General features: G+C 60.8%; 2 protein-coding genes across 6 annotated transcripts; one reads left to right on the forward strand and one right to left on the reverse strand.

Annotated features, from left to right (window-relative positions):
- The first annotated feature begins 103 nt into the window (after window positions 1-103).
- RHOC (ras homolog family member C) lies at window positions 104-10,025 on the forward strand. Of its 4 annotated transcripts, XM_040616783.1 has the most exons (7): window positions 118-230; window positions 1,605-1,677; window positions 3,670-3,834; window positions 8,015-8,172; window positions 8,446-8,566; window positions 8,888-9,018; window positions 9,175-10,025. In XM_040616783.1, the coding sequence occupies exons 4-7, from the start codon at window positions 8,017-8,019 to the stop codon at window positions 9,346-9,348; spliced, it is 582 nt and encodes a 193-aa protein (XP_040472717.1). In that variant the 5' UTR covers window positions 118-230; window positions 1,605-1,677; window positions 3,670-3,834; window positions 8,015-8,016; the 3' UTR covers window positions 9,349-10,025. The 4 variants fall into 4 exon arrangements, with proteins under 4 accessions (XP_040472718.1, XP_040472717.1, XP_040472716.1 ...); XM_040616782.1 differs by lacking the exon at window positions 3,670-3,834; XM_040616785.1 differs by lacking the exon at window positions 1,605-1,677 and having other exon boundaries at window positions 161-230.
- A 379-nt stretch (window positions 10,026-10,404) lies between these two features.
- On the reverse strand, window positions 10,405-18,020 carry MOV10 (Mov10 RISC complex RNA helicase). Of its 2 annotated transcripts, none has more exons than XM_040616781.1 (22): window positions 17,572-18,020; window positions 16,314-16,410; window positions 16,062-16,192; window positions 15,740-15,978; window positions 15,420-15,660; window positions 15,056-15,178; window positions 14,797-14,950; window positions 14,561-14,715; window positions 14,242-14,418; window positions 14,007-14,154; window positions 13,755-13,916; window positions 13,557-13,660; window positions 13,228-13,325; window positions 13,024-13,143; window positions 12,836-12,938; window positions 12,487-12,610; window positions 12,214-12,405; window positions 12,000-12,074; window positions 11,762-11,887; window positions 11,486-11,574; window positions 11,162-11,283; window positions 10,405-10,688 (listed from the first exon to the last, which is right to left on the reverse strand). In XM_040616781.1, exons 1-21 carry the CDS (start codon window positions 18,003-18,005, stop codon window positions 11,169-11,171), a joined length of 3,207 nt encoding a protein of 1,068 aa, XP_040472715.1. In that variant the 5' UTR covers window positions 18,006-18,020; the 3' UTR covers window positions 10,405-10,688; window positions 11,162-11,168. The 2 variants fall into 2 exon arrangements, with proteins under 2 accessions (XP_040472715.1, XP_040472714.1); XM_040616780.1 differs by having other exon boundaries at window positions 10,405-10,910.
- Between the last annotated feature and the right edge of the window lie 861 nt (window positions 18,021-18,881).

The following is an 18,881-nucleotide window of genomic DNA, read 5'->3' on the forward strand; positions in this document are numbered from 1 at the left end:
CCGCCCCTCCCGGCGGCTCGGGGCCGGGCTGGGATCGGCGCCCGGGGGTCCCCGGCGCCGGGAGGGGGGCTGCGGGCTGAGCACGGCTCGGCTCGGCCGGGCTCGGCGCTCCCGCCCCGCCCTCGGCGGGCGGCCCCCGGACGGGGCGGTGCCGGCGGAGCCGCGCTGCGGGGCCGAGGCCGGAGCTGGGACCCGCACCGGGACCGCGCCCGGGGCCGCGGCGGAGAGAGGTGCGGGCTGCGCTCGGGGTGCGGGGCCGGGCGCTGGGGGCACTGGGGGCGGGACGGGACAGGACCGGACCGGACCGGGGCCGGTGCTGGGGACTGGGGTTACTGGTGGGATGTGGGGTTACAGGGGTCTGGGGTTACTGGTGGGGTCTGGGGTTACCGGTACTGGTAAGGTGTGGGGTCGGAGCTGGGATCTGGGGGAACTGGTGGGGTTTGGGGTTACTGGTGGGGTCTGGAGTTACTGGTGCTAGTGGAGTGTGAGGTCAGAGCTGGGGTCTGGGGGAACTGGGGTCTGGAGTTACTGGCACTGATATGGGGTGGGGTCAGAGCTCGGGTCTGCGGGAACTGGGGTGTGGGGTTACTGGTGGGATCTGGGGCTACTGGTGGGGTGTGGTGTCAGTGCTGGGGTGGGCTCTGGGGCACTGCTGGGGCAGCCGGGCATGGGGGGTGGGTGCCCCAGCCAGGCTGGGTGGAGCACAGCGGGACGGGAACCAGGATGGGATGGGTGTGCCAGGGATGGGATGGGGGTCCCTGCCTGTGGGGTGGGGATGTGTCAGCGGCAGTTCGGCCACCGCGAGTCATCCCCCAAGGGTGGTCCCGACTCGTGGATGCTGCCCAGACAGGGCTCCCCACTGCCTCCCAGCCCGTGACTGACAGGGCCAGGCTAGGGTGAGAGCCCAGGAGCTGCTGCCCCGTCCCGCCGTCCCTCTCCACTGCCCCTGCTCCAGCAGCATCCCCATGCACGGCCTCGCTTGTGGAGCGGCTGCTCTGTGTTTTCTTCAGAAAAAGGAAAAAAGTTCCCTTTGCTTACTGCTGAGCTCATTTTTAAACGTTTATATTAGGGGGGCTTGCGGGGAGGAGAAATAATTGTGTAATGTCTTAGAAGCAGGGAGCATTCCAAAAGCATGACTGCGTGGCCCGTTCCAGCACTAACAGTCCGCAGCCAAACCTTCCCAGCGGCCGCCAGGGCCCCTCAGCCCAGCTTCAGCCTCTCGACACCCGCGGGGAAAGAGCAGCGTGATCTCGGGCTGCTCCGCCGGGCATCGGCACAGGGATGCGCTGGGAGCCGGGACCCAGCTGAGCCACCCGGGCCAGGCAGCAGCTCTGCCGCATCCCCAGCAATTCCCCTCGTGAAACCGGAGACAGGAAGGTAGCGGCTCTAGCTGTGTTTTGCTGAGACCAGTTGCATTTTATTTTCATTTTGCCAAGCGCCTTTAGCTGTCCCAACAGCTTCAATTTATGTTCAGCTCCTCCTTCCCAGCTACAAGTAGTGTAGGTAGAGACCGTGTGAGATTTTACGGGCTTTAAATTGAATCCATGTTCCTGACAGCTACAGCTTCTCCAGGGAAAATAAGCCAAGTCACTGTCTTCCAACAGGTTATCAGGAGCGTTTAACCAGGCTCACCTCCTAACTTGCTGTTTACACTGGAGAGGCGTATTGACATGAAAAGTAAGGAATGTATTAGCAAATATTGATTGGCCCTGGGGCAGCAGCAGTCAGGCATTGCATGAGTACAGGCATCTGCTGAGATTGTGGCATGTTATTTGAAGCTTTCAGCAAGACACTTGTACTGCTGTGAGTCTGGGAAGGCTGTCATTTCTGTGGGAGGTAAAATAAGAACGTGGCATGATGTCCTTTGGAAAAGGCAGGCAGTGTTTTCCCACAAAGCTCAAGCATTTGTGGTTCAAGCTTTGTTAAGGCTTTCAAATTCTTCTGTTCCAAGTCCTTTTCTCTGTTTTGCTTCTGGATGTTTTTGTGGGATTTAGCAAAGAAAACAAGCCAGCTTGGCTGCTCTGCTCCGGGTCTGGGTTGGGACAGTTGCCCTTTGCTGCTGTGCTAGAACATGCTTTAACCCAGGCTGCTGATTGTGCCCAGAGAATAACTCATAATTTTAGAAGAAAATTGGTAAGCTGAGTTTGAGCTCACCATTTGGATGTGGCAAGTCTAGGTGTTAAGGCTTCACGCGGCTTTCCCAGGGGTAAATACAGATGCTTTCCTCAGTGCCGGGTAGTTTTGGCAACGGTGGGGCAGGATGGGGAGGCTTGGAGCAGTGGGAGCCGGTGTTGCCAGTAGGTGTGGGTTGTGCTCTGGGTGTCAGCGATGGTTGTTGGCGTGAGTGAGGGCTGGAGGCTGGTCTCCTCTGTGCTACACAGAAATGCCCAGCTTGGCCTGCCGGGGGGCTGTGTGAGCACGAAATTGCAGATGCTGCTGTGCCAAAACCAGCGCCGCTTTGATCGTCTCGAAGCTGCAATCTGCCAGGAAGGAGCTCAGAGCCCAAGTTCTGCCCGGGCTGTTGCCTTTCCCTCTGGCATTGCTCTTTGCTTCAAGCCTTTTAGGAACTTTTTTCTGCTTCGGTATGAGAGTCCCTCAGATACCCGAGACACTTGCCAAGATACTTGTCCTGTGCTACCTTGGTCATGGTTTAGATATCTCAGAAAATTAAGTTCCCCTTGATGGGCGAACCTGTCAGATTTTAATTTGGAAGTTTATTTTCTTTTTCATTGCTCCAGTTGTGCCAACAAGTGCTACCAACTAAAAATGTTTCTGTTGTGAAACAGCACTGCAGGGCTTTCTGCTGGGAATTCATGCAAAGAACCTTGTCCCTCTGCCATCCCATGCCCAAACACCTTCCATGCCCTTGCAATTACTTGAACCTGGGGACAGCTGTAGCCTTGACATACACCTTGGTGGGCTCCCTGCTTGTGCTGATCCAAGCTGTGACATGTTGGTGAGGTGGGAGGAGAGCTGCTCCCAAGGGGGTCCGGGGGAGGGACCCCCGTGCCCCCAGCCTCTGGGACTCTGGCAGTGTCTGTGGTGGCCCAGGGCTGTCCAAAGCAGCTCTTGTTTGCCCAGCAGCACCTCGCCGGGGTCCTGTCCCAAGGTGCCCTCGCCTGGCTCGCTCGGGTGGTGGCAGCAGCCCTGTGCACACACAGAGCCATGTTTAGAAGTGGAGACAGCCTGTGCTTGGCTGCACTGGTTAGAAAACATTTTCTGTGTTCCCTGCTAGTGTTCTGTGCTTTCTGGATGCTGCGAGCTGCCTTAGGTCTCGTCTGTATTTCAGGTTGCACAACCTGGACCGAAGGCATGCGTTTTGGCGTTTTTGAAATCCAGTTGCGTGCCTCGTGGCTGTTGTAGCCTTGAGCCCGGTCTGTGCCATGTTAGCCCAGCTCCTTCCCAAACAGGAGTTAAACTGAAACAGTCCAACCGAGCACTTGAATGCTTTAAAGTTTAGTAGAGCTGAAGACACAGCAATATCAGGAAAATGTTGGTCTGTTCAAGAGAGGTGGTTTTCCTTCTGTGGTTGTGTTGCACTGCCAGGGGGTCCGGGTGGGTGCCTGGGCTTTGGGGTGACAGCAGGCTGCTTGTTCCCTGAGCCTCTGGTCTCAGGGGAGCAACCACAGAGCTGCTGGGGCAAAGGCGTATTTGCTAATCTTCCGACAGGCAGCCTGGAAGGAGATGCTTGGTGGCTGCTGTGCAAGGCAGGAACACCAGCCCCAGGTCTGTTCTCCCATCTCTGGCCATGAAGATCCCCAGGGCAATCCTAGTGGCTGCACAAGCGGTGCCTGGAGCTTTGATGCTCCTCCTTGCTCTGCTCTCCTGGACAAGGTGCTCTTTCTGGACAAGGAGATTTTGTTTGGAGCCGGATGGCTGCTGGGCTGGGGGGCAGTGGGGAGCTGGCCCTGCCATGCTGGCAGCACTGAGGGTGTCCCTGTGAAGGGGGTGTCCCTGTGAAAGGGCTGCTCCCAGCATGGCTCCATCCCTGCCAGCTCAGCCCTGCCCAGGCTTCGGGGTTATGCCTCCAGCCAGGGCTGTGGGCAGAACAGAAATTCGGCTGGTTTTGCTGATAAGTGGTGTGACAGGTCTGGCCGGGTGGGGCTGTCATCAGCAGCGCCTGGGAATTTCTGCTGTAGAACAAAACCCCTCTGTTGGCTGGGGGTGTGTGGTGTGTGTGTGGGGGGGTGGCTCGCGCCTTGCCAAGGAGGTTCATTGAAAGATTTTGCCCCCTACTTGGAGTCCTGCTTCAAAGTGTTAATATCTTTCTCTGCCATTTCCTGAGAGCCCGTAGCAGACACTGGATGATGGACTCATCCTGCTGCCAGAGGAATTCCCTGTTTCCTGCTCAGCAAGAACCTCACATTTTGAGGCACGAAGCTGGGCGAGGCCAATGACACAAGGGCTGCCCTGAAGCCCTGGCTGGTTTTATGGTGATGGCTTTAGATTAGCTGCTTGGAAAGCAGAACAGAGTGATTTGGTTTCATTTTGCAATTTCTTGGTGTGATGAATAAGATGCCTGCTCAGGATTAGGCTGGTGCCGGCCCCAGTGGTGAGCACTAAGCCCGTGGCCGTCCTGGGGTGGCCCCAGCCTGCCCGCAGCAGGGTGCAGGGCTGGGCAGGAGCCTGCGGGGTTTGGCAGTGCCGCTCTGTGGGAGATGCCGGCACAAAGTTGCTGCTCCCTTTTGTTATCTCTGTGAACACAGATGCGAAGGCGTCTCCCAGTGAGGCACCTCAAGCGCTGCTCACGCTCAAAACCCGCGGTTGCTGCACGGGCTGGGTTGGATTGCCAGCGTGGCTGGGCGGTCTTTGCTGTAACTTGGGGTGGTTAACACTTGGCAGAGTTTAAAATCTGAATTTCCATGTCTTGATGTGGGTGACTGTGTCCTTTTAATTGTTTGGCCTGCCAGCAGCTGTATAAAGCTATCCTCCTCAACTTGTCTTCACATTTTCCACTCTCTTTTATCTGCTTGCAATCTGGGAACAGTGCAGAGCCCTTTGCGTCAGGCTCCCCTGTCCCAGGGACCGGCCTCATCCTGCTGAGTGACAGCATCCCCTGGCAGAGGAGCTAGTCCCTCCCCGCACAGAGTGCCGGCAGCCGGTGGCGTTGGTGCTGCACCGGCTGGCTTGTAGGGTGAGGGCACAGATGGGGGCACCCGGCCGGTCGCCGAGGCACACAGTGCTCACAGCCTCCTTGCCCCACTCGCCTTTGCATGCCAGCTCTGGATTAGTAATGGGCTATTTCTGGATGGCTTTTGTGAGTAATGGAATGAATTGTGCTGAGATTTTGGGTGGGGACGGTGCCTCTGCCTGCTGAGTCACCGCTTGGCATCACACAGGGCTTGGGAGCTGTCGGGGCCCAGAGCCATCCCAGGTCAGGGTGGATGGTGGAGGCCGTGGGAAGGAGCGCTGGGTGCGGCAGTGCTGCTCGGTTTGGAGCATCTGCCATCGTCCTCGCGGGACAGCATGCGGGTGCAGGGGAGCTGGCAGCCGTGAGGTGGTCTTGTTTTAGGTCCGATGTCAGGCAGACTGGACACAGGCAGATCCTGGTGTCTGTCTGGGCGCAGGTGTTTATCTCCCCAGGCGTCCTCTGTTCCTCACGCTGCAGTTGTGTCTCCTGCGTTGGGTGGATTAGATAGCGGTGTTACCCACACCACCTTTCTTCCTCCATTCATCTCCGAGATACAGAGCTGCAAAGCAGCAGATCACATGTTGCTGTGGGCAAAGGAGTTTCTGTGTTAGTAAATAGACTTTTTTGCCCATGAGCTCTCCTTTTACTGTGCTGTGGAGATGATGGCTGGAGAGAGGACGAGCCTTTGGTCAGGTGAGAAGGATGGTTGCAATGGGGGATGCATTTCTTGTGTTCTCAGGGTTACACTGTCCCTGACAACTTGCCCTTCTCATGGGGGCAGGAGACAGCAGGCTCCTCCAGCCCTTTTATCTGCCTCTGTAACACAAATGTCACGTCTCCTGAGGATAAGCTCCTGGCCGGCTGCCCATGTGAGGGGCCCTGGGTGTTCCTGGCCCAGCTGGGACAGGCAGGAGCAGGAGGACATGAGGAAAGGGAACAGGAGCTGTGCTGGGGGGGTTCCCCTCTGTGCTCAGCCCCTGGCAGTGGGACCCTTTGGGCACTTCAAGTTTTTTATTCAACTTCAGTGTTGCACAGATGTGCTCACCCTTTATATAGGTATGCTGCTCCACTGGGATGTGCACTTTATGCCGAGGCTCCTGGTTGAGGAGTGCCGGCTCCTGCCAGATGTGGCCCTTCATCCTTGCTTTTCTCACTTAACAAGTGCTGGTTTACTATTTTTATTAATTGCTCTGTGGCACTCAGCAGCCACAAACCATTCCTGCTTCATCTTGTGAGGCAAAGTGCTTGTAACCTGGCAGGGGCTGGCATGGGTTTGGGTGAAACCTTTCTCTCTTCTGCCCCATCCACACGGTTGGGCAGTTTGGTTTGTGAGAGCTGGGGTGGTCCCTGAGACTTCCCCAGGGCCCATGTGACAGCCCTGGGGAGGTTTCCTCCAGGCAGGAGCTTAGCGTGACCATGACCGTGACCGGCTAAGTATGCAGAGGAGAGGAGCTCCCTTCAGCCTGCTTTTGAAATGCAAGTCAGCCGCTGAGTCTTAATTTCTTAATCCTTCACTTGCAGCTAATTATGATGCAGCCTTACTCGGGCTTTTCTCTTTTCCTCCCTTTTCTGTTGGCGAAGGGTGCGGGTGTGATTGCCCCGGCAGCGGTGTCAGTGCCCGATAGGTTTTCCCAGCGCGATCTGCTCCCAGCTCGGTGCATTGCTGTAGGTGTCCTTCCCGCAGAACTGCCCCTTCCAGTCCTGCTGCCCTGGGCAGAGTGGGTTCGGAGAGGGGCAGGGCTGGCTGGAGGACATGGAGCATCCCTGCCTTTGTGAGCGGTTTGCTGGTCACCTACAATTTCCCCCAGCCCACAGACCAGCGTGTGCCTTTCCAGGGATTAAACCCTGAGCTGTCAGTGTGTGTCTTGCCCAGGATTTCTGCAGGGACAGGGAGCTGGTGATGTGCCGAAGGTACGTAAGGAGTGGGTCAGGCTTTTTGGACTGAAGCATCTGGGAAGCTGGGGATGGGAAAGAGATTTTGGGCCTGAGGTCAGGGAAGGATGTGATCCCACCAGGACTGATTTTCTTGTGCCTTGTTCAGACACCACAGCAGGCATTTTGTGGCATTTTCCTGGGTGATTCTCAGGCTCAGCTGTAATCTCCTTTTGAAACTCAAGGATGCAAAGGCAGAGTTTTACTTGGGGCAGAAAGCAGCCTGCTGTACTGTGAGGTTTCAGCTGTTTGCTGAGTGATAGCTGGCAGCTTCTGCTGCTGCCATTGCCAGTGTTGGATCTCCGCGGTTGTGTGGCAAAGACTCCTTTGTCAAATAAGCTGGGATGGGGCCAGCCCAGTGCCAGGTGCCAGGCGTGCAAGTCATGCTCGCTCGGACCTCCTAGAGATCGGTTTGGCAAGTTCCAGCTGCTGATGGGATAACTGGGGAGCTGGTGAGCATGCTTGAGTGAAACTCGGAGTACAGTTTCTGCCCTGAAGAATTCATAATCTTAAATAAAATGTGTGTGTGTGTGTGAGACTAAGGTTGTCAAAAATCCCATTTTCCTGGGGTTGGATGGCAGGGGCGGGAGCCTGGCTGCTCGGTGGGGTGGGTTCATTGTCTTGCACAAGGTCCCTGTGTGCAGCCGCCAGCCCTCACCATGGCTGGGGCATCGGGGTGTCAATTCTCCTGGCTGTGGCTGCAGGATATAAATGGTTCCAGTCAGGCTGGATCTTGCAGTGCCTGTGAGCTGGTGCGTGCGTGGAGGTGTACCTGGCTGGGCTGGGAGAGCCTCTGTCCTGGCAGTCACCAGCTGCTCATGCCAGGTGTGCCCGGGTGTCCGTGCCCAGTGCCCTCCCGGGCAGTCGTTTGAAAGGTTTTGGGGCACGGGGGGCCAGGAGCATGGGCTGCCCATGGCTGCTCTGTCCTCTCACCTGCTCTTGTCCCCGCAGCAATGGCAGCCATCAGGAAGAAGCTGGTGATTGTGGGAGATGGTGCCTGTGGAAAGACGTGTCTGCTGATCGTGTTCAGCAAGGACCAGTTCCCTGAGGTCTACGTGCCCACTGTGTTCGAGAACTACATTGCTGACATAGAGGTAGACGGGAAGCAGGTAAGGGCAGTTGCAGGGTGCTGGAGCTGCTCCCGTCCCCTCGCTCCTGCCCTGTCAGTGCCATCAGCCAGCGCTGCCGCATGGGTCGGTCCGTGCAGCTCGAATTCACCTGCAGTGCTTGGGGGAGCCCCACGGGTCCTGCGTTTCTGGGTCACCCTGAACCTGCCCCAGTTTAAGGAATATTGTAACTAGAACTGAGGAAGAGAAACCTGCTTGCTCCTGGCCCGCCGAGCTGTCTGCAAGCTGCTGAGCTGTGTCACTCTCCCTTCCCAGGTGGAGCTGGCCCTGTGGGACACAGCGGGACAGGAGGACTACGACAGGCTGCGGCCCCTCTCCTACCCGGACACAGACGTTATCCTCATGTGCTTTTCTATTGACAGCCCAGATAGCCTCGGTAGGGAGTGGGGAGCAAGGGGGGGACCTGGGGCTCCCACAGGATTGGGTGCTGCTGCTAAACCCCTTGGGGTCTGGAAAGCCCCCGTGCTGCCCCTCTGGGGGATGCCAGTCCCTCCCTTCCATCTCCTGGCTTTGTGTGTGCTCCAGAAAAATGCAGGGAACTTGCAGGCTTGGTGGAGGTGGTGGGAGAGGAGGATGCTGCAGGGCAAGCTTTCCCTGCTTTCTTATGGGAAAAGCCTGGTGCTGGTTCCTGGGGCTGCGAGGAGGCTGGGAGGGAGCAGCCCCTCAGCTCAGAGGGGTCCGTGTGTGTTGCTTGCAGAGAACATCCCTGAGAAGTGGACACCAGAGGTGAAGCACTTCTGCCCCAACGTGCCCATCATCCTGGTGGGGAACAAGAAGGACCTGCGGAATGACGAGCACACGCGGCGGGAGCTGGCAAAGATGAAGCAGGTGAGGGCAGCCCCGGGGTCCCGCTGTTCTGCTGGCGACCTGCCTCTCCCCGTGCTGCATCCCGGTGCTGGGGGCTGGAGGCCCCAAGGGCACTCACTGCGCTTTTGCTGCTGTTTTCTGGTGAAGTTTTCAAATCCTCTTTTTAATGTTTTCTAGGAGCCGGTGAAGCCAGAGGAGGGGAGGGACATGGCCAACAGGATCAATGCCTTCGGCTACCTTGAGTGCTCTGCCAAGACGAAGGAGGGTGTGCGGGAGGTCTTCGAGATGGCCACCCGCGCTGGGCTGCAGGTTCGGAAGAACAAGAAGCGCAGAGGCTGCCCGCTGCTGTGAGCAGCCCGGCGGGCCAGGAGGCAGCTGCCTGCGCCGGCACCCTGCTGCCCGCACCGTGCGGGGAGGGAGTGCTGGCAGATGGACCTCGTGGTGCCAGTACCTGCCCCGAACCCTCTGCACCAGAGCTGCTGCCCAAGCCTGCAGGTGTCCCTGCGAGGCTGCGGGGCCATGAGGGGCCAGTGCCTTCCGTACCCACTGCTCTCTATGGGCCGGGCATTTGCGTAGCTCCCTGTGTCACCCCGTTTTTGTACCGCTCACCCTGGTTTTGCCTCTCCCATGGGAATTGCCACGGTGTTCGCTCTCCCTCCCCAGCTCCAGGCAGGTGCTGCAGAAGCAGGAGGTGCTGCTGGCTGCTGCCCGCAGCTCACACGTGGGGTCTGCTGTGCCCTCGAGGTGCTCTGCCCACTCCCCTGGGCCGTGCGGGCAGCGCACACCAGCTGTATACAGACTTGCCCAGGGCAGCTTTCAGCCCAGTCTGTGTGCAGAGCCAGGCTCAGCCGCTGCTGCAGGGAGCTGGGCTTGGCTGCTGCCAGAAGCGCTCTGCTCCCAGGACCAGTGCTCTGCCCAGCTCTGCCAGTAACACCTTCTTCCAGTCTGCACGGGTCACGGACTTAGCATCGGTAAACTGAACTGCGTAATTGGGAGAATAAATGCAAACTGGTATTTTAGTAATTTAACTCAGCTTGTGTTGCATCCTTCTGGCTGTCCTTTGTGCCCTGTGCTGGTCCAAGCTGCTGCCTGGGGACTGGGTCCATGCGCTGCAGGGTGGGGGCTTGCTTGGCCCCCAGCCCCTCTTGGTTCAGCCCCTGGTGGGGGATCAGGGCTTGTCGCCATGCGCTTGGGTAAGGCCCAGGGAGCAGCTTATGTGGGAAGGGCTGGGCAGGAGTTTCCTAGTTGTACCCAGTCCCTGGTGCAACAGGTGCTGCAGTCACTGCTGGAGCCATCCCTCCTCTTTAACCATCTTGGAGCAGGTCAGGGAGGGCTGCAGCAAGCCTGTCCCTGCTCCGGCAGCCCCAGCTGCAGTGGCAGGGCCCAGAACTTGACTTCAATACACCATTTTTCTCTAAATGTTTATTGCAGGGAAACAAAATGAAGTGTGGCTGCACAGCCATGCCAGCTCTTGGGCCGAGGAGCCGAGCCACCCTGTGCCTGAGCCCCAGTCACCCACTGCAGCAGCGCTGAGCTCCCCTGCACACCCCAGGATGCTCTTTGGAGGCTGGAGTTGTGCTTAAGCCAGTCACTGACTGGTGAGACCAGTCACAAAGAATTAGCTTTCCACAACTGTATCGAAAACCTTAAAATGGAGAGTGATTCCAGTCGAGCACTGGCACGGTCCCGCTCTGCAAGGAGAGAGAGGTGGCTGCCCCACAGTCTGTGCCAGGGCTCTTGGCTGGCAGGACCCCCCTGCCCCTTGGGCTCAGCCCCATCCCCACAGGGATGCATGGTGCACTGGGCACCCCGGGAGTGAGGCAGGGGGAGAGCAGGCAGCTGCTTCAGGCCAGGTGCAGGCCAAGGGGTGCTGGAGCTCCACAGGGCTTCTCCTCCTTTCCCAGATGGGTTTCCTACAGAGAAACCCCATGGCAGAGCTGCCCCCTGATTCAGGAGGGGACAGGCAGCCCCAAAGCAAGAGCCCATCCTAAGTCCTGTTGCACTTGCTGCAGGAGAAGCCTCCCAGGGTCCCTTGCACATGAAACTCTACCTTGGCTCATCCCCGGCCCCGCTGCCCCCCGGGGTGCTGATGCAGCCCGTCCAGCTGTGCCGCTCCTCACCTTGCTCCCCCGGGGCTCCACTGGCAGCTCCCAGCCCTGCTCACCTGGCTGCTAATTGCTGAGGTGCAGCGCGTGGAGGTCAGCGGTGAGGGTGTCCTCTGCCGGGCTCTCGTCCTCGTAAGGGTAGCCTGTGTAGCCACCCTCCTCCTTGCAGTACCTGAGGAACCTGCGGGCACAGAGCGAGGGGAGCATGGGCAGCAGGTGCCAGTGGCATTGCTGCCCGCGCTGGCCTCCCTGCCTGCGCTGGCCTTGCTGGCTCTGTAGTGCTGGGCACGGCCAGGCACTGTCTGCAGGCAGCAGGGAAGGGCAGGCAGGTGCTCCAGAGCATCGCCTGGGGAGGGGGCCAGGTGCAGCTGGGCAAGGCTGACCTCTGCCAGTGCTGGTCCTTGCTGAGCACGGCCGGGTTACCCACCACGATCAGCAGAGCCTTGGCCCTGGTGATGGCCACGTTGAACCTCTGAAAAGGTAAGAAGAGCGAGGGCTTTACCGTGCAGCAGCGCTTCTCAGCCCCCTCGCCAGCCCCTCCCAGCCACAGGCAGCTCCGCTGGGGTGCTGAGCACCCAGAGCAGCTCTATCTGCCTGCAGGACACTGGGGAGGAGGGGGGAGTGCTGAGGGAAAGGGGTCTGCTCAGGCAGCACAGTACCTTGGGGTTCTTGAGGAAGCCCAGCTTGAAGTCCTGGTCAAGCTGGAGGTATTCACTGCAGCTGCGCACAGTGGAGATGAGGATGATGCACCGCTCCTGGCCTTGGAACTCCTCCACGGAGCCCACCTGTGTCAGGGACAGCAGGTGAGTGTCTGGGGAGCACCCCCAGGCTGGGGCTGGTGGGGGTCCCTCTGCCCATGGCAGGGTGGGCTCCTCTCCCCGGCACCCAGGACCATACCTTCAGCAGGCTGATGTCTGGCAGTGACCGCAGGGTGGGGTCCAGGGAGGTGATGGCTTTCCGGATCTTCTCCACCTGGGGGGAAGCATGCAGCACAGCCCAGCTGCCATGGAGCCATCCTCAAGTGCCAGCCCCGGGGCTGCCCACCATCCCAGTGCCGCTGCCCCCTGGGAGGTCTCTGCCTGTCCCCGGCCCGCAGAGCCGTGCCCCTCACCTGCTTCCTGTAGGGAGAGATGATGCCGATGTCCTTGGGTGAGACGCTGGGGCAGCCCCCCTTGCCCCGGCTCTGCAGCAGCTTCTTGAGGTAGTGGACCAGCACCTCAATCTCAGCCGTGTTGAAGAACGAGGGGCTCTTGGCTTCTCTCCGGTCTTCCCCACAAACCCCATGGAAGATGATGGGGAAGCCCTGGCGATGAAGAGCGTTGGGCTCTGCTCTGCCCACAGCTCAGGGCTCCCCCATGGGCCCCCTCACTGCTGCACCCCTCACTTTTTTGGGAAGCTCCTCCCAGGCACAATACAGACTCCGGACGTCAAGCTCGATGCTCTCACAGGCCTTCAGCTCACTGTCATAGAAGAGCTCATTGGGGATCCTGAGGATGGCTTCGTGGGACCTGGCAGAGGCAGGACGGTGCCCAGGGCATGTACCACGCAGCCCCAGCACCCTGCTGGGTGCCGTGCATCCAGAATGGTGGGTGAGCTCCCATCTCCCACACCAGCTGGGGCACTATGAGGCTCTGGGGAGCCCGGGATGCACGCACAGGTCTTGCATCAAGCCACACGCAGCAGAGCAGCCCCATCCCCACCTGCGCCCACCCCCATGCTGGCCCCGTCCCCACCTGTAGTTCCAGAGCAGTTTGGTGACGAACTGGGGGTTGTATCCTCCACTCGACCTCTTGTACAGGGGGTTGTGCAGCATCAGCCTCTCCAACAGCGAGGTGCCTGCACCCAGCGAGACCCCGTGGCTCCCCGCAAGGCTGCTCAGCCCCTGGGCGCTGGCAGCACTTCCATCCCTCTCCCCACTCACCCAAGCCATGCTTGATGGATAGCGGTGACCTCAGGACGGGGCCCAGCTGCTGGGGGTCTCCTGCCAGCACCAGCTGCCCCCCATTGGGGTTGGTCTCTGGGTCCATGGCAGTCAGGAGCCCTGGGCAGAGGGAGAGCTGAGTGAGGGACAGGGGGGTCCCCAGGCCACGCAGAGACGCTGGTCCCTGAGATGGCAGCCACTCACCTGCGATAGCAACCACACTCTCTGGCTCTACCGCCTGGCCGCACTCATCAATGAAGACGTGGGAGAAAAACCCTGGGGGGAAGTTGGCTGATGCCAGCCTAGGGGAGAGGTGGAGTGAGGCTGCCTCAGCATCCCTGCCCTGGCTGGCCATCCTTCCTCTCCTCACCTTCACCCCCACCCTCCTGCAGAGGAAGCGTCCCCTCTGCTGCCCACTCTCCCCCACACCTTCTCCCCACCACACCCCACCAGGCTGCCCTCACAGCCTGGCTGCAGGGCAGCCCCTGGGTCCACCCACTATGGGCAGTGGGGACAATCCCTGGTCCTCCAACCTTCCTGCTGTCACCAGCGTGGTGATGAGGATCCGGTAGCGCCCCAGGTGCTCCTTGCTCAGGTACACGTAGCAGCTCTGCTTGTCATCCCAGTTGCAGCAGGGCTAAACCAGAGGTGTTCGGCAGGATCCTGCTCTCGCTGGGAACCGTCAGCCCAGACATGCAGCATGGTGCCTGGATGGAGGGGCAGGGACCTACCCTGATATCGGCGGGCACCTCATGGTAGCTTCTGGAGCTGGCGATGAGCCTGTAGATGTACCGGGGAGCAATGTCCTTGATCAGGCGCTGGCACAGCAGGTCTGCGGCACTGTTGGAAGGGCTGCAGGCCAAGATGTGGGCATCCTTGAAGCACGTCCATACCTAGGTGAGAGGATAGGGTGACAGCACCGAGCCCCACGGGCCAGGGTGGGCAGCAATGCCCAGGACTGGACCTGAGCACTGGCTGCTCACCTGCTTGATGGCTTCTACCACTGTGACCGTCTTGCCTGTCCCAGGGGGGCCAAAAATGAGGTATGGGGCTGGCCTGGACATCCCCGTCACGATGTGCATCACAGCTCTGCACTGCTCCTCGTTTGCTTGCAGCTTGCGGTCAAACCACCTGTGGCAGCAGAGGCTGAGCGTGCCAGGTCCCCATCCCCTCCTGTCCCTGTCGGTCCCGTCCTGCGCCACAGGCACGGGGACTCACCGGGGCTGGAAGGTGCCTGGGAAGAGGGACTTGTGGCAGGAGGCAGAGGGGAAGAGGAGGCTGGACAAGCCACGCTGCATGGCCAGGGCTGCAGCCCGGTGCTGGACCTGCAGCGGCAGCCGGCTGAAGGTGAAGGTCACATCGAATCTCAGATTGTTCACAAACTTCTTCAGCAGCCTGGGAAGGAGCAGTGTCAGCAGGGCATAGGGATGCTCCCCCCTGCCTTCCTCGGCCCTTCCCAGCCCACACCCGGCCTTCAGTGCATCCCAGTGGGGCTGCCAGGGCCCTGCCAGCCCAGCCGGGGCTGGACGCCACTCACTTGGAGGAGAAGCCCAGCCTGACCTTCTCCAGCTCCACGCTGTGCACGTAGCCCTTGTACTGGACAAGCGGGGAGCAGTCCCGCTCACTGCTCAGGTGGGCAAAGAGGTGGTCCCCCTTGAGCACAGACGGGCGGTTCTCGGCCACACCAGGCACCTGTGCCGAACAGCCAGCGTGATGCCAAGCACGCCGAGAGCCCCGGCACCCCTTCCGCCCCCCCGGGCTCTCCCTACGCACATTGAGGACCAGCAGCGTCCTGTCCTGCACCATGGGCACATCCTGCATGTCGTAGCGTCGGATGTCCACCTCCATCTGGATCTCCTCCAGGTGCAGCAGCAGCTGGAACTTCTGCTTGTAGTTCTCAGCCTGCAAGGGGGCTTCCAGCAGCGACCTGCAGGCAGCAGGGATGTCATCGTGCCCCAGGGACACCCTGGCCAAGGGGCAGCGGGTGGGAGGTGAAGGGCTGGGCAGCATGCCCCCACCCCTTGGCACTCACTGCATGGCAGCCCAGCTGGAGCTGGCACTGGCGCTGGGACCGAGCAGGATGGTGTCCTTGAGGCTCTTTGGGTAGTGGTAGATAGCCAGAGGGATTTCCCTCTCCAGTTCGTTTTTCAGGGAGCTGGGGGGAGGGGACAGCAGTGCCACAAGGACTGCAGGGTTGGGCTCACGCTGGGCTGAAACCACCCATGGACCCCACAAGCAGGGCGTCCCCAACCCTGCTGTCACCAGCCATCATGCGGGGATGAAGCACTGTCCCAGGGTGCCGGACAGCTAGATCCCAAGGAGCTGAGCATTGTCCCAGCTGGAGAATAGGCTGGGGCCCTCTGCACAGGATGGCCGCAGGTGACCCTGCCACATACCTGTCAGGGGGGACACCGTCCTCAGTGATGATGGTGACAGGGTGCTGGAGACTGGCCTGGTAAGACTGGAAAGGTGCTGAGGGTCCCAGGTCCTTGGCCAGCTGGCTCTCAGCAACAGCAGCAATGCAGCGCCCGATGCTGAAGTGCTCATTCGGCTCCTTGGTGAACTCGAAGACCACCACGATGCGGAAGAACCCGTTGCAGGTGCTCAGGCACTGCACCTGGATGGGGTATGTGCCGCCTGCAAGGCAAAGAGGTGAGAGTTGGGTCCTGCACCTCCTCCAGCGGGGCAGGGTGCGGGCCAGGGGCCGGGGCCCTACCTGGGTGCAGCAGCAGGGACTGGCCCTGTGTCACCCCTTGCTCATCGGTGAAGGAGAGCTCTCGTGATGGCTGGCGTGGCTGGCACCGCCACAGTGTCACAGCCTCCGTCCCATGGTTCTGCACCAGGACAGAGGCCAAGCAGGGCTTGCCACGCACCACCGGGAAGCGGATCTGTCCGTTGCCCTGGTCGTGCTCCGAGATGATCTCTACCCCATGCTTCCCGCGGATTAACTCGGCCCTGTGGGAAGGGAGGGTCAGACTTTCCCTGCTGGTGTGGGGGATCCCCAGGGCCATGCCGGGGCAGGGTGCTGCTGGTCATACCACTTCTTGGCACGGCTCTGGGGCACTTGTGGACTGGAGCTGGGCTGCTGCCCTGAGGCAGATGCAGACGCTGCCTTTGTGTTTGTCCTGGGACTCCGGTACTGGTCTGCCACCACCACACGCCTCTTCTCCTGCAAGAAGCCACCAGCATCAGTGTGCCCCCAGGGTTCTGCCAGGGCTGGGAGCTCCCACAGAGCCAGTCCCAGTGGGTGCAGGAGCTGCTGTGCTGCCCCAGCCTGGGGCCTCCCTCACCTTCTTGAAGTGCACCGACTCCCCATGCACCTGCACCTGATGGGTCACTCTCAGCGCGTACAAGATGCAGGAGAAGTTGGGTATTTTTGTATCAGTCCTGCACAGACAAGGGAGAGCCCAGCTCGGCTGCGGGGGGCACAAGCAGCTGAGAGGAGGCAAGGAGGGAGGGAAGGTGAAGCAGGGCACTGAGGCTGGGGTGAGGGGCACTCGGTGGCTCCTCTCTGCGCTGGGAGAGGGAGGAGGACTGGGGCTTTCCACTGGCCCCTGCAAATCTTACATCCCTGTAGGCTGCTCCAGCAGCTCCATGCTGTGGCATGTTGTTCCAGCTGTGCCATGGCCATTTCAGCTGTGCCACAGCATCACTGGCCCCAACAGCTATGCAGTCCCTGTCCCTGCACAAGTGTCAGCAGGGCAGGGACGCATCCTTATCCCAAGATCCTCGACAAAGACGCTGTCCAGAGGGGTCAGCTACCTGCACAGCCCCAGGGGCTGAGCTGGCACAGATGGGGGCTCCTCCAAGGCACGGCCACTTTGCTTCTGGCAGTGATGCCTCACCTGGTTCCTCCTCCCACACCCTCGGGCATGTCCCGCAGCTTGCCAATGGGCTGAATCCCGCCTTTGCCAATAATTAACAGTAGTGACATTGCACAAGGGCCAGCGTGACCAGTGTCAGCAGGGTGAGATGGGGAGCGTGGCAGGCAGTGAGTGGCTGTCCAAGGCGAGCCCAGGCAGCTGCTGAGGGGCCCATGCAGCTGGGAAACATCTCAGCAGGGCTGTGCTGAGATGGGGGGGCCTGGGAGCATGCCAGGCTGGTGTCTGGAGAGGCAGCTCTGCCCCACACTGCACCGACAGCCCAGCATGACACGGCTGCCCCAGCAATGCTGCTCTGTCCTCTCCATGCCTGCAGGGAGCGGAGCCTCTGCATTTAACTCGTCCAAGTGGTCCTTGCTGCTCAGAAAGCACATGCTCCTCCATCGCCCCCAGGCAGGCGATGAGGGAGAGCCCCTGAAGACCACACTGGCTCCCCAGTGCTACCCTCACACCCAGCTGATGGCTGGAGCTGGCTTGACACCCCATGCAAAGCCCCGGCAATGCTGGCTGGGGACTGGTGATGCTGGCCAGGTACTGGCAGTGCTGGCTGGGGGAATGGGCAGTGCTGGCCGGGGAATGGATGATGCTGGCCTGGGAGGGCGATGGATGATGCTGGCCGGGTGTCCATCCCAGGCAGTGCTGCCGGGGTCCGGCCAAGGGCTCTCACCTGCTCCGAAACTCCTGGTTGTAGATGCCCCGCAGCGTGTCCCGCCGGCTTTCCTGCTCCCGGCCCGTGTCCTGCAGGAACTGCACGAACTGATGTCCCCACCGCCGGGCCTCCGCCAAGCTGAACCGCGGCATGGCAGAGCCGAACTGTGCCGTGCGGAGCCGTGCCGAGGTGCGCAGTGTCGGGCTGGGCTGGGCTGGGCTGGGCTGAGCCGCGTCGGGGCTGGCCCCGCAGGGGGAAACGAAAGCGAAAGGGGCCGCAAGCGCTGCGGGACCGCCCTCCCGGAGCGGGGGAGCGGGGCGGGGGCGGGGGCGGCTCCGGTAAGGCACGGCACGGCACGGCACGGCATGGCACCATCGCCCCGTGCCCAGTTCGGGGAGAGCCTCGCCCCGGGTCCCGCAGCGCACAGAGGGTCCCGCCTGCGGCATCCACATGGCAGCGGGGATCGCGCTGGCTGCGTGCGGGGGGACCGGGACCCCGAGGGGCGCGCAGCCCCCTCGCAGGGCTGCCCCAGGCGCGGGGGAAGCGAGTGCCCAGAGCGGGGCTGCGGTTGCGGGGCTGGAGGAGCTGAGGTGCTGCGTGTCAAAGGTCTGGGCTCGCCGTCACCCCCAAGCCCCGGCAGGAATCGCTCCCAGGGAGGCGTGCAGAGGCTGCCGCTCGCACCCGTGCTGCTGCCAGGGCAGGAGCGGGGCCCTGGTGCTCTGCATGGCTGTACGCAATGACGGGGGTGATTGCTCCCAGAGCTCACACAGCTGCTCTACCAATGGGGCAGCAGCAAGAGCTGGGTTCTCTGCTCCTGGTTTCCTGAGCTTCCATCCTCCAGCCTGCCTACGAGGGGGGCGATCCCTGACCTGCCTCTGTGCAAATGGCTCAGGACGCTGGGACCGCGTGTGGTGCTGGCTGGCTGCTGCTTTTGCCTCGCCCGTGGCCCAGGGCTGCTGGAGTAAGCTACTGCTCTCTCCACCTTAGCTTGGGTGGCGTTTCCCCTGCTCCGAGCTCTTCAGGCTGCTGCTGTCTGGGGGTGGCTGCCAGGCTGTGATGGTGCAGGGCCCCTCGCAGGTTGCGGGAGGGCTCGAAAAATGGGGTGTTGCCTTTGAAGAAGTTGCTTGTAAGTCTGTCAGGTATCGCAGGCAGAATCCTGGTGCTTTAAGCTTGAACTTGCAAATGGGTAGGAAATCTCCTTCCCCAGGGGGCAGCCGCCTGGGCTGGCTTAGCCCAGCAGTCCCAGCTCACTGTCATTCACCTGGGCTCAGCCTCTGACTTCTGTACCTTCACCAGAGCCAGCCTGGGATATGCCTGCTCTGGAGCTG

Source organism: Falco naumanni, chromosome 17, assembly GCF_017639655.2.
Source record: "Falco naumanni isolate bFalNau1 chromosome 17, bFalNau1.pat, whole genome shotgun sequence".
NCBI classification, from domain to species: domain Eukaryota; kingdom Metazoa; phylum Chordata; class Aves; order Falconiformes; family Falconidae; genus Falco; species Falco naumanni.